The following is a 14,279-nucleotide window of genomic DNA, read 5'->3' as shown; positions in this document are numbered from 1 at the left end:
GGAATATTTGAGATTGTTTAAATGCTCTTAATCATTGGAGTTATAAAGTCTTTATCACTGGAGTCTATTTTACGTAAGAGAAAAAGTAAAGTTGAGGTAGTACTTGAGTGTGGATCTCTTGTTGGAGATGATGCGTGTTTTTTGCACCGAAGACCTGGACAGTATGTCGGGACTCTAATTTTAAATTATGAGTGCTGATTTTAAAACATAAAGGTGTAATTGATTATGATATCATGTGGAAGATGGAAAGTAGCCATAGGTGCAAAATTAGATCACATCGAGTCATTGACATTGACACAAATACTGCTCTCTATTTTTCTCAATTTGTACATTTAATCCTAATATTAGGAATATCAACATGATCTTGTTCAGATTCACAGATATAAGATGATTATGTTGCCATAGTGTGGGAAATTACTCGATTCGAGGTTTTAGAATGTCGCCATACAGTCTAACAAGAGAATATTTTCCCTCGATGCTACATGCAATTGGATTTTAGTGCGAAATTACTTGATTTAAGGTTTTAGGAATGTATTCTACTCGCAATATAGGGACAAACTATTCTAAAATCTCCCAATTTTGGGCCGCTGCAGAATAACAGAACTGATAGTCTTTTGGTATTTTATGTTTTGTCCCCCTATGTTCAACGAATAAATTAACGCACAAACTAGCTAGCATCATAATGGAGGTGGTAGTTTGCCAATAAAGCTGTACGGATACCGGAACACAAAAATTGGCTGGCTGCACACAAATCTCGGTGCCTCATTCTTCTGCCGGTCCGGAGAGCCAACTCGATGCCCTTTCGGCATCTATTTGAGAACAAGTTGCCTTACAGCCCGTTCTCTTGCTGCACACTACCACGCCACGTTCCTGATTTCAGATGTTGCATCTTGAAGTTTCTTCTTAAATGTCTTAAAACTAGTAGGACTCATCTTGTTCCAATGAAACGACGTGCTTCGATTCGTAAGATCTGATCTGAGAGGTGACCGGGAAGTTGGATCCTTTGACGGAGTGTCATCATACTCTGCAATTGAAAAAAGGGAAAAAGAAAAGCAAAGAGAAATGCTGACATGAGTTTAATATAAACTGACTATTTCTAGCCAGAGAAATTCGGTTGTAAAGCTGCAGGTTAGACCATAAAATATCAGAAGCAAGAATTATGGAACCTACCTTTTTTTTTCAATTATTAAACCAGAAATAGAAAACCATAATAGAGAAACATCATCACATTGATGTTAGTTGGAAATATAATGTCTTCAAAGAAAAATTTTAAATAAAAAGCGAACAGTTACAAGCCATGTTTCCACTAAGTTTTTCTGTTTCTTGTGATTCTGAAGATAAAATAGTTTGATTATTATTCTTGAAGCACATTCTTTTAAAAAATAAAGAATCATTTCAGAATCAATTGTGTCAAATGCTTTAACAATATATTTGCTGCTCAATGACGTAAACATGCTCCTCCTCCAAGATTTAAACGGGAGAACTTCCTCCTGTACACAATCTTCGTGGAGATCTTCTTAGGTTAATCTCTAGTATGCTAAGACGGGCTCAGAGTTCCAGTATAACATAGAGCAAACCGCCATCCCCACTTTTTCCAACTTTTTGTTTTAATTACCAAAACCCACTTTCTCTACTAGCATATAGATATTATTGCATTAGAACCCTATCTTTCATGCAATGAAATAGATGGAGAGGAAAAATTACCTGAAGACATGGGGAACTGATATTGCCTTTTTAAGAATTTGGAGGCCTCTCTATCTTTCTTGTGGCATAAAATCCGTACCAAAGTGTGGGCATTATTTAAGCGCACATGATTGTGATCATGTGAATCTAAGCCTGATGATATTTGTTCACTTGCAGCCATCAGCATTTGGATAATACTTTCAGTCTACAGAAACAGAGGTCGTGTCATGCTTCCAGTTTCAGCCTTTCAAGTTCAACAGAGAGGGTATACAATTCTCATTACAAGAGACCAAACCTGAAAAGAATACACGTTCAGTATCTGCTCAGCAAATTTTGTTTCCTGCTCCACTAGCGATCGAGGAAGGCCTTCTCCATCAGCTACAAAAAATTCCTAGGAAGTTTAGCAGCATAGCTCCATTAGCAACCAATATATGGTTATGTATTTTGACAAAAAGTAATGAGTATGTATGAGTGTAAACCATCCCCCGGTACTTACAGACCCAAGCTATCTCCATAAGTTAGGGATGTACATCAAGTGGTATTTGTTTATGAGCTCAAGTTTAAGCACGCAAGCATGAGAGACATAAACAGGTGCAACTTCCAGAGTTTTGGAAATTCTTCTCTTAGGTCATTGAGTTTGAAAGAAATTTGATATTAATGTCAGTGGCAACACATTTGACCATTTCTTTCTGAACAAGTTTACCTAAGCATCTAAGAATTAAGAGTGATTTTGTCTCAATGCTAGTTGGAGATACACAGAGACAGACAGACAGACAGACAGACAGACAGAGACAGAGCACCATACCTTTAGTGTGGCAAGGTCATCCTCCATCAGTAAAATATCTGAATCACAAAATGCACGAGAAGGCCCTCCATCAAGCAGCACCCATACAAAGCCTTCCTAAACCACATATGATGCAAGATTAAAACCACCACAAGAAACGGGCCACAGAAGATTAGTTTCTAATAATGAGACATACCAGTGATGCCCGAAAGATGCTTAAAACCACGACATCTCTAAGAGAATCATCAATTAAACCACATAGATGACCAAGGACCTACAAAAATGCCTCTAAGATGAAGAGAATCCACTTGACAATATTTGATGAAACCATAACCACAAACTTATACACAGAGAGAGAGAGAAATTAATATCTTACAGTATCAATATGTGTGAGAACACCATCCAAACGAGCACCTTCAACATTACCACAGTATAAACCGAAAAGGAATGCATGCTTGAGATCCAAGAACACGACTCTTGCACCTAGAAATTGAATTTTAACAAACATGATTGAGCATAATTGTCTTCTATCATCATGCACACCCGCACACTTATATCATTTAAATTTATTTTAATGGAGAAAACTAAGTAGGTTCCTTAATTTCACCAAGCGACAATGAGATAAGTTCACAGAAATATAATAATAATAATATTATAATAATACAGAATGGTGAGCAAGAGCAGGTTAGGCAAACAAGTTATATTAGACCATCAAGTATCACCCCCTCCCTTGAAGCATGAAACTTAACATTCACATACACTCTATTCAAAATTTCAAGTGAAGCTAAGCATAAAAGCCTATTGCTAGATGTGTATAGGAAAGCCACATATTTGGTCATTGTATAACAAACTTCAATGTAGCCACATTTCTGTAAGAGGGTTTATCCATTGCCTGGTCATCAGTAAAACCAACTGTAGATATAGCTTCACGGTGATGTTTCACAAATCAAGCAGAAGAAGGACAATTACAAATGAGGGGACCTGACTTTCAAATTATGCAGACAAATATCTCCATTACAAGAATGATAATGTTATGGATGAAATGAGACATACAAAATTTAGATAGCATATTATTAGCACGTTTAGTGAGTTGATAGAAAAAGCTAACTCACCAGTAAAGTCACAAAGTCTGCTGATAGCATTTGCTGCAGTATCCCTGATAATTTCAAAGGTGGTGGCAAAGAGCTCATCAACTTGCTCATTACATGTTGAGGTTCCTAGAGACTGTTTCTTGTCTGATCAAATAAAAATTACCATAAGCGTGCAAATATCAATCAATTCAGTTGTACTACTTGGGAAAATTGTCATTTTACTCTGATTTTGCTTGTCATCTTCCAGTTAAAGGAAACAAAGCATTTGTTTAACTATGGCATAACTCTTGTTAATGATATTACATGTGATTATAATGTCCTCAACTTGATTATCCATTAACTAAGCAATTGGACCTTCTGTGTGGAAAAAAAAGGAATGAAGTTCAGATAAAGCATGACACATTCAAGTCTTAAGATCTGCCTTTTTCTGTGACAGCACCAACCAGAATCAGTTGATTGGTTGGTCCATCTTGCAAAGCATTGTCCTAATTAAAGACTAGGCAAGGTCAGCACCATGGCTATTATGCACAGTAGTAAAAGGAAAAAGAGTACCACAATAATAGTAAGTACTTCCCTTGTAATGCCAAAATTCTAGTTTTGTCCTTATGAGGAAACTTTTATACCTAGCACGAAACCTACAACTTAACTGCAATAGATACAAAGGGCATCACTGAGTATCAATATACAAAGTAGCATACCCCATTTTTTATCAGAAGAATGTCTGACAAGTGCCCAAGATTTTCTGATCCCCTCTTCTAGTATGTCTATTTGTTTCTGAATATACTGCAGGAACAAACATATATCAGTATATTGTATTCTTTCAAATAATTAACAAAAGTAGCACCATCTAAAGGAAAAGGGAGAAAGAATGAAATGCAAACAATTTTCAAGATGGGCTCAAGAACTTATACTGCAATACCAAATACCAAAGTTGAGGTTCTATCATCAGAACCGAGGATATGGGAGTAACAAATGATCCCTCTAAAGACCTTGACTTGAGCTTACTACATAAAATATTTCACAGGCATTTAAATTAGTTTACCAGATTTGGTAAGATGGTATATAATACAATAATAACTGCCGATATTATAAGGCAAAAAAGTATCAAAATATAGAGCTTCTGAGTTAAATCATTGTCTGTCATCACCCCCATAATCCTCATATCAGTTCTCCCTTGCATCCATGTCTTGTAATCAGTATTTATACTATGCATGCAACATCAGCACACTAAATTTGGGGGGATTACGACTCTACTTTAACCTTCATCATTCCAATATATTTCTAGATTTTCACACTCTTACAGGTTGCAGTCTTATTATCAAAATTGGGCTTGTAGTCTTCCGTTGTGTTCAAAGGACTCAAATGTCCCAAATAATTGTTGTCTCCAGGCGTTCGAATATAAACTGGAAATGTCTCTTTTTGGCCAATAAACTTCATTAAAGTAGACTTATGAATGATGCTTACTACTCAACTTTGATATTAATCTTTCTCTAACTATCCAAATCTTCAATATTTTGATATGAATGATGACATAATTACATGATCCATTTTGAAAATTACAAGCATCAGATAAAAGGAAAAAACACTATAGCATCAGAGAAAAAGATTCAATTGTTCCTGCAAAATTATTTATACAAATTGCAAAAAATAAACTGATTATTTAAGTATTTATAAATCACAACATTCACTTACTTTTAAAGTATTCAGTCTGATGCAGAGTTTGGGTATTGTCAAACTATTCAACTTGTCATACACATTATCATCCAGAGGCACACACTCCAGCAACTTTTTCTTCATCACAGGAATCGTCGTCTCCTTGTAACGAGTCAATGGAGGAGGTGATGGATATAAATGATTCTTCTCAACTGCATGGAGGCACTGTGACTGTTAATACAAGAAACTAGATCTCCCTGTAATGACTAACAGTAAATTATCTGTCCACTCAATGCAGACTCAAAACTTACTAAAATATACTGTGTATCATCAAGCCACACACACACACACACATATATATTGACACCTGGTATCATTAGCAAAAAGTTTTAGTTGTCAAGTTCTCAAAAGCCTCACGTAATTCGGCACAAATGAATGGAGTTGATTCAATACATCTTGTACAACTCTCTTGTTTTGCCTGATCAGGCAGAAGAATCGTCTCATTATAGTTACAGCTACACAAACAGTGTCCATAAGCAAAACTTTTGCTTTTTTTAAAAATCTTTTTCTGATAAGTCATGTCCATATAGAAACTTGATAGATAATTCAGAAAGTTTTTGTAAGGTATTTTTCTAGTATCAACATTATGCTTTAAAACATGTCAACGGAGAGATAAAAAGATAAAACTATATCATTCTCTAGTAACAAGCATCCAGGCCTTCACACATGCCCCAACCACAAAAGAAAATAAGTCAAAACACCAAAATCAAATTCCATAGTGAAGTTATGTTAAGATTGATTTTTTTCAAGTGAAAGTCAAGGAAGCATATAAGGTAATAAATGAATCCATTAATTATACTAGTATGCAGAGATGTGTAATACCTAACTCGTCGAGCAATTTCAGCAAATAGGCATCCAGGGCGTGGAAGACAACAGATAACAGACCTTGCAAATGTGTGATGTCCATAGGGAGATTGAAACCAAAAAATTGATCCACAGTCTGCAATTTGGATTTACAAACAATGGAATGAAGCAAATATCAAACCTGGTATAAGATATACTTTTAGAGAAACAATTAGAACAGTAATCTGGATTGGGACAATATAACGATCACAGGAAACTTGAAGGAGATTTCTAAGTGGAAGAAGAAAGAAAAAGAATGCAAAGAGCTGAATCAAACAACTTCCATTCTCTGAACTTCCCACCTATTTGTCTGTCAAGACAGTTCAGTGAACCTCTATCACAATATCATGAAAACATTGCAAACAGTTGGATCTCAGTTCAATAAAATGCAACAAATCATGTTTTGGCTATAAGTACCTCCTCTATAATCCTAAATACTTCAATTATTGATGGTGCCTGCCTTTGCTGAGATGACAATGGTTCCCATTCCTGCACATTCCAAAAAATTAAAACATAAAGTACCAAGCATTAAAGAGAAGACGTCCTCTTCTTAAAGCATATCCAAACTTGAAAACACGTTAGGTGGTTACCAAGTAGATGGTCAACAAATACATCAGATATCAAACTTATCTACAACTGGGAAAGAAGAAAAAGAAAAATTTACCAACAGATTCAAACTTGGAGGCACATTTTCATTCATTTGTGCGCTGACATAATTACATATTGCTAAAATTATATGGCGCAACCCAACTAATCCTAGATCCCAACTAATTAGGATTGTTGATGTTACACTTCACAAGGAATAGGACAGGCTAAATCATGGAAAATAAGAGAGGAAATATATAAAAGACAAAATTCAACAAGTTATCCCTTGCCTTCATCATCTGCTCTCTTCTCACATGCACAAGCACATGTGAAGGTCCATGCTAAAGTGTCTTATAGGCTGATCAGCATGACAACTGATCAAAAGTAAATACATTATTTTCTGACAAATGCATTTGTACACATCATCAAGCAGCAATGTATCTACTTTCTTGTACCCACTGGTTGCCTAGAATCACACTATCAGTTTGTTTGATAAGCTATATACTATTTCCTTGTTATATTTCCTTGTTAACTTAGTGCATCTGTTTAGTCAGACGGGAAGGAAAAAACTAAATTTGCATTTTTAAACAACACCATCCAAGTCCACGTAGAGCCAACCTCAAGATCAAACGCGCGTCCAGTCCATTCCAATATACGTGCATGCTGAGCAATCACCCAATCAAGAATGATAGGTTTAGCAACCTCGCCAATCTGCCCAAAATAGAAAGGCCAAACAGATCATTCTTTGACATCTCATCTAATTAAAGCCGAAGAAATTATTTAAGAAAAAACAAAACCTAAAGCTGAAGAACGCAAGAACAAATCCGGTACATTGTAAACTACATAACAAAGAAAAATTCAATCACAATCATAAGCTCTAAAATGCATGCATGATGCAAATCTTTTCAAAACTGACATTGTCAGTTCTTGAGTTTCTTCTTACGTTGGACCCATCACCAAACAAAATGAACAGCAGAAATTGAATTGAATGCTATAAGGCTCCTGAAGTCTACAGACCACAATGATCACCTAGCCATTAAGTCATTAATATGTATAGAGAATAAAAGAACTCAATGTGCGTTAATCCCAGAACAGAATGATTATATCATCAGCAGTACAACAAAATTATATGCAAGCAGAAAACAAATCAGAAAAAGATAAGGAAGATCACAGAATAAAGCAAAATAATTTTTTTAATAAAACTGAGCATCGACCGCAATTGAAATTCAGAAACTCAGTTAACAGACCTAAGTGACAACTTAAGCTAGTAGATTTGCTAATCCAAATACATTTCAAACAGAAAACGTGACAATAACAGCATTCTTGCCCAAAAGAAAAAAAGAGACAAGAATGGAACTGAACATCTGCATATTTTTTCTGGTTTCCGGTATATTTACGACAGTATTTATGAGATGCAATTAAAAAAACAAATATACAATATCCTCACATTAAAAACTTTAAAAAATAAATACATTAACCATAAACTAACCGGATAATGGTGCAGATCTCCGCTGTTTGCTCCATTACCAATATTATATAGCTGAGTTAGGCCTTGATCCAATAAATGAGCAGCTGGAAGCACTGATATAACATCTTCAGAAAGAGATGATACTCCATCAATAAATGATTTCTGCACATTAATACAACAAATTAATTACAAGTTCACAGCCTACAGGCTGCAAGAAAATTGATAATTCATTTATAGAGGTGCAAAAGCAGACCAGTCTTTCCCAATAAACCCGGTGCAATTGCATAGCCACGATCATCACAGATTGAGGACACAATTTACATAGCTTCGGGTAGAACACATTGAACTCTCTCTCAGAAATCAACCTCAGTTCATTTGCAAGCACATTTAAGGGATGTTTCTTTTCCACTTTGGATAAATGATCTACGTTACTTGCTACCTAAAAGTATAAACAAATAACTGTCATCCAAAACTGAAAGGCCAACTAAATCTTATACAAACTTGAAATCAAACATCTCTCACCCGTCTGTATGCAGCTTCAATGGACCTTTTCACATAAGATTCAAATATTGTAGAAGGATCCTCATCGAGAATATTCAACCTGCTCAACTGCAAGTATGAAAGTTTTCATAAGATTATTTGTCCGTTCAAAATTCAACTGAGATCCAACCACCAAGCTTCTTTATCCAAAAACTAATGTGTGTAGTTAAATATTTAATCAAGCAACAAGCAGAACCATATTAGACCATTGAAGCAGTATCAATGCCAACTCCTGACAATAAGCTAACCTTCATATCACCACCATCACGGAAAGTATGAATGCCAACTACTGACACTAAGCTCCATACCTTCTTTAAGTGACAAGGTTGCTGAAATAAAAATTTCAAAATTAGAAGGAAAATATCGGGAAATGCAAAACCATTCTACAAGCCTTTTTCAATATGTAAATTTCACTTGCACACGACATCCAAGGATGCAAAAGAAAAATGAAATAAGTCAACATTATTTAACAAGAAGTTACAAAGTTTAGATTATTATCATTTCATTTGTATATTTGAGTAACAATGATAAAGATTATGATCATCTTGTAGACAATGCTGCAAGATATAACAAGTTGTCTCTTCGTAAAAGTAAAACCTAAACGCAAATGGTATATAATATAACAACACTGTTAAAGAATAGAAATTAACCTGACTAAAATGCAGATGATAATCTTCCAATTTACTCTCGGACCAGATGCTTATCAAGTAGAAGACAGCCTCTACCAAACTAAGCTTTATCTCACTGCCATTGCATTGCCTTGAACATAACAGGCTAGTCATATATAGCCTCAACTTCTCATCATCATCTTCAGCTGATATAATTTTCTGCAACTCTAGTGTTGCATATTCCAACAGCACAGGCTCATCTGTCGCAACAAACTTCAGCACAGAAATTTGCCTCAGATAACTGCTTAGGGATGGTACTTAGTATTGACATGGCAAGTGAAAGGCAATGGTATAGGTAACCTAAACAACAATGGTGCAATATTCTTTCAATCTACTATTCCAAAAATTAGAAAAGGTTTGATGCCATCAAAATGCAATATATGGAATTCAGGACTGTTGAGGACATTTGCTCAGTTACAATACTATAGATTACTGCTTCTTTTACTTAAATTTACCCCGTGCACTATAAAATTAACATTCATGATCAAGTACACATAGATTTAGAGAAGGGTAAATGATTACTATAATTTTATCATGATTGAAGAATGCATCTATAAAGTTGCATCACAAAACATGCTCCACAGATGTTAAACATAAAAGATAATATGTATACCTGTTGGAAAAGAACCCACCCATATAGTGCATCATGGATTTTTTGAGTAATGCCTAAAGTAGGCCATGCCATCTTTATAAGCATCAGGAACTCATCAGCTTCCTAAAAGAACGAAAGCAGCAGAGTTGAGCTTCAACCAAAAGTAAAACTATAAGTACAAAAACAGAAGATCTTTAACTGAAATTAATACAAGGATATATCTACCTCTATCAGCTGGCCTTCATCAAGAACATCAAACACTCCAAGAAGTAGTTTTTCATAAAGTCTAATATTCAGGTGATACCCAGAAGTCCAATAATAGGTCTCACTTTGGATACCGAAGTGTCCTGGAAGAGATGAAAACTTCAAGGCCACCTGTTTGATAACTGATAGAACCTCTGCCCGTTCAGATAGAGACATAAAGTCCCATTCCTGCAACATCAAGACCAATCAGGGCCATAATCAAACTGTGGAAACAGCTAAGAAAATTAATAATAAGCATCCCAATAAGTAGTCAAATTAACTGTTGCTATACTGCTGCAAACTCGCAAGGACACACCTTCGAATTTCTGACCACAGCTAGAGAGCGCTTAATAGCTTGTTGATCGTGTGCTACAAGATTAGCAGAAAAACAGAGAAGCTCTTCTAAGATACTTGCCTACAAAATTAGTACAAAATCATTCTGTTAAGTCAAAGCGTAAAACGATCCTTTCTATATTTAACAAGGTAACAAAGTCCTTTAGTACAACACAAACATGACAAGAACTACGTCGATATCTTACCAATTATCAAATTCCTCAACCTCTCAAATTTACCCTGTATTTTGGATTAAACAATTAACCAGCTGAACAGATTCTGGCAGGACCCATTACACATTGCCTAGATCCCACAAAAACAACTTCCATTACTGCTAAAGTTGCTATGACAATGCCAAATGGTGATATATCGACCTTTAACATCAGGGCAGCTCTAATATTCTTGACCAACAACCAACCTAAGGCCCAAACTGAGAACAGCCATGGTAAGGCCAGCATGTTTACACTAAGTTTGGCAACTTGTCTACCCTACTATCAGGGCTAATGCTTTGAGTATTAAGATTCATGGAATCACAAGCCCAACCAGTATCACATTCTCCAGAGCCTGGTAGGTAAAAGGTTTACAGCATGTCCTTGAAAGTACATGGATTATATCAGTCTCACTCAGAATGTGTCCTAGTCAATAATTTTGTGCCAAACTACAGCATGTGAAAGGTGTCTGACTAATATGACAGTTTACCAAGTCCAGCTATTTGTTCTAGCCAGTTTTGATATTAAAAGGATTCATTTTTAAAATATTCCAAAGTTGACCATACCTGTCTATTCTTCCATTGCAAATAAGATTTTTCATTTGGAAAATCAGACTTAAAAGTTCCATTTAAAAGCCCCAACAAAACTTGAGGAACATCGATTTGCACCCGTGTTCTCCCTGACGCTAACAGCATCAACTTTTGCCTAGTGCTCTCATCCATCGCTTCTGAAATCTACAAAAGAAGAAATAATTGCGTCTGAGATGGAATAGTCGAACTACTAAGAAAGAAAGGAAAACTGAGTGAGAAACAGAAATATCCTTCTTGTCTACGTTGGTGTTTGTCATCCCTACCAGGGCCATGTCATGGAAAATTATTAACACAAACAGAAATGCAAAAATATTTGCATAAGCTTTTCTTTACCCCTTCTTTCTAGAAACACTTTATTTAAGCGGTAGAATTATGAAAGAATAACTTCAAATCAAACTGGTTTAAGCTAGACTCTCGTATTAATGTATCCATACTCTCTCACATCAACTTATTAGAAAGTACTTTTCGACGTCTACCACCCAACTATTTTAAGAGTAAGACATCCATCGTATATCTTTTCTGGTATATGAAATAAACCAGCCACACTCCTACTGATATCTGACATGTCAAAGTACACTGCTTCAAATTCAAAGTCAGAGATTAATTGACGACTTCAAGTGAAGCATTTAGTTAAAAGATGATTATGAGTGCATTCAGTTTTCGACGTCATATATATAAACAACTTTCCAGGCATGGATTCTGCGATATATCCACAATATACATCAAATTGGAAAGCTTTCTGCATCTTTCCTTAAAGTCTGACACTCTTTACTGAGCACATAAAAGTACAGCTCAGAAGTGAAGAGGAGAAAATAATAGTTACCTGCATTTGCACACGGATGGTGTTGAGGAGCTGTAAATGTCTTTCAAGAGGCTGAGACTGCACATTTGCTGTATCCTTTCTACTCTTCAATCGGGACAGCAATTTGGAACTCCTTTGCTTCTTTCTGTCCTCAATTGAACATATTACAATCCTGTTCCATGAAGACAAAGAGTAAGACAACAAGAGAGCACTAGAGAGTAAAAGACTGATTCTAAATCGAACCAAGATCTCAAAATGCCATAACTGAAAAGTAGTAAATATGTTGAATGCAAGAAACAGGGGTTTCACCACCCTCACACATAGAAAGAGAAAAGTGAGATTACCCAGAAGTTGCCATAGATGCAAGCAATATTTCATAGGCCGACTCCCGCAAGTCATCATCCGACAATCCTTCAAAAATTCTGAAGCTACGTTACAGTTTTACTTAAAATGTGAAAGGCCGGAGCTTCAGGATACAAATATATACATCTTTTGCAAAAAGAAAAAAAAAACCATATGATGTTGTGGAACAGAGATAATTTCATCACTAAAAAAGAAGAGTCTGACTATCATTTGAGGACACGCTGATTTCATTACATTCTTTCAGAAATGACCATACCAAATAGCAGGGGCCATTATTTTATAATCAAAGCAACCCATACCTGTGTTCAGATGAGGCAATCCCAATGACATGTTCGTAACATCTTTAACAGGCTTCGGAGGTGCACTCAGCATGGCTCTATCTTTAAAACCATAGTAATCACCAGCCTTTGCAATGTCCTCAACATTCAAAGAATCCATCTGGGTGGATGAACTTGATGCATTCTCGGAGGTTCGGTTCACATTTATGGGAGAAGGCACACGCCGAGGAGGTGATCCAGATAATTCTGGATCAGAAAGTAGAAAAAAGGAATTGCCTAATTGGGAATGAATCTGTCGAAAAGTTAGAGCATTATGAAACGAAAATGAATTCTATGGTTTTTTCAGAAGAAACATAACCTACTTGAGCTAGCAGCAGTAAAGAAAAATAAAAACTTGGAGATTCATTTCAAGCTTCTATGAGTTTTGGGTCAGTTTGCTTTACTTCTTATCACACTTTTATGTCAGCCAAACAGCTTCTGAAAATCTTCTGAAGATGTTTAATCTCTCTTAAACATAGCATTTTCAAAACACTCACATTTGGCCCAGTTCTTGAACAAAAGCAGAACCACCACCAAAACCAAAACTTCAAACCATAACAAGAATCAAAATTTCACAACTATCTGTGCCTATGTATGTATGCTCAAGAAATAGCTAAAAGAGTGTCAGAGTGTTCATGCTCACCATTAGAGGGTAAGAAGATTCATGGAAGTACTTCTTGGTTGCTTCAGATATATCCAAAACTCCACCTAAACAAATTCCAATAACAAAATTAGACAAAAATATATTTACTTATATAGCTGAACTTTGTCGGGAAAATGAAAAAAAGAATTGCCGGATTTGACGCAGTCGAGGACATAATCGGCGCTGAGAGTATCAAAATCGATGTGGGAAAGCGAGGCGGCGGACCCGGTCGGGGTCCGGAGCTCCGTGACGAGACCCGACGACGACAAGAGAAATTCTAAGAGCTTACGACGATCACGGCGATATCGCTGCAAAAGAGGTTGGTGCTCCATCGTTAGCAGACACCTCCTCCTACTTGCGACAGTGACGACAAACAACGAAACAAACCAAGGGAGAAGGAGACAGCTCAGACGACAGACATTCGGAGGAGGAGGAGGAGGAGCGCGAAAAGGAGCACGAAGCCCACCCCACAATGTTGTTTTTTCATTTCTTGCTTTCGGCAGATGCTTTTTGTCTTTTTTTTTGGGTTTATTATACTTTTTGACTCAGACTTTTGATAATTTTTATGTTGACCCCTTGTCTTTGTTTATGTTTTTTTTCTCTGGCTGCCTGCTTTTGAATTTTAAAATCCAACTCAAATATACCTCTCGATGAGGTATAGCATGAAGATTTTTTTTTTTTTTATAGTTGAATAATTATGATATTTGAATTCAAAATTTTCCCTAACAATCTCTTAATATAACCGTATGGATAATGGAATAACTTTTTTTATTTGATAAAGGATCGAGTTGTTAGCTTAGCATGGCTTTTTC

General features: G+C 36.0%; 1 protein-coding gene across 5 annotated transcripts; it reads right to left on the bottom strand.

The window, feature by feature from the left end:
- Nucleotides 397-14,016, bottom strand: LOC18776106. Of its 5 annotated transcripts, XM_020564380.1 has the most exons (26): nucleotides 13,619-14,016; nucleotides 13,468-13,532; nucleotides 12,807-13,077; nucleotides 12,489-12,555; nucleotides 12,166-12,316; nucleotides 11,319-11,486; nucleotides 10,527-10,625; nucleotides 10,193-10,399; nucleotides 9,989-10,090; nucleotides 9,358-9,588; nucleotides 8,956-9,036; nucleotides 8,690-8,776; nucleotides 8,421-8,606; nucleotides 8,189-8,329; nucleotides 7,318-7,410; nucleotides 6,532-6,603; nucleotides 6,094-6,211; nucleotides 5,251-5,423; nucleotides 4,257-4,341; nucleotides 3,580-3,702; nucleotides 2,844-2,950; nucleotides 2,664-2,741; nucleotides 2,489-2,584; nucleotides 1,979-2,074; nucleotides 1,705-1,888; nucleotides 397-1,024 (listed from the first exon to the last, which is right to left on the bottom strand). In XM_020564380.1, the coding sequence occupies exons 1-26, from the start codon at nucleotides 13,797-13,799 to the stop codon at nucleotides 855-857; spliced, it is 3,432 nt and encodes a 1,143-aa protein (XP_020419969.1). In that variant the 5' UTR covers nucleotides 13,800-14,016; the 3' UTR covers nucleotides 397-854. The 5 variants fall into 5 exon arrangements, 4 of the variants coding, with proteins under 4 accessions (XP_020419969.1, XP_020419972.1, XP_020419971.1 ...); XR_002271806.1 differs by lacking the exon at nucleotides 397-1,024 and having other exon boundaries at nucleotides 1,772-1,888; nucleotides 1,979-2,061; XM_020564383.1 differs by lacking the exons at nucleotides 13,468-13,532; nucleotides 13,619-14,016 and having other exon boundaries at nucleotides 12,489-12,566; nucleotides 12,807-12,899.

Source organism: Prunus persica, chromosome G5, assembly GCF_000346465.2.
Source record: "Prunus persica cultivar Lovell chromosome G5, Prunus_persica_NCBIv2, whole genome shotgun sequence".
Taxonomy (NCBI): Eukaryota; Viridiplantae; Streptophyta; class Magnoliopsida; order Rosales; family Rosaceae; genus Prunus; species Prunus persica.
Note: the sequence above shows the minus strand (reverse complement) of the source record. Positions and strands in the feature narration are given on the sequence as shown.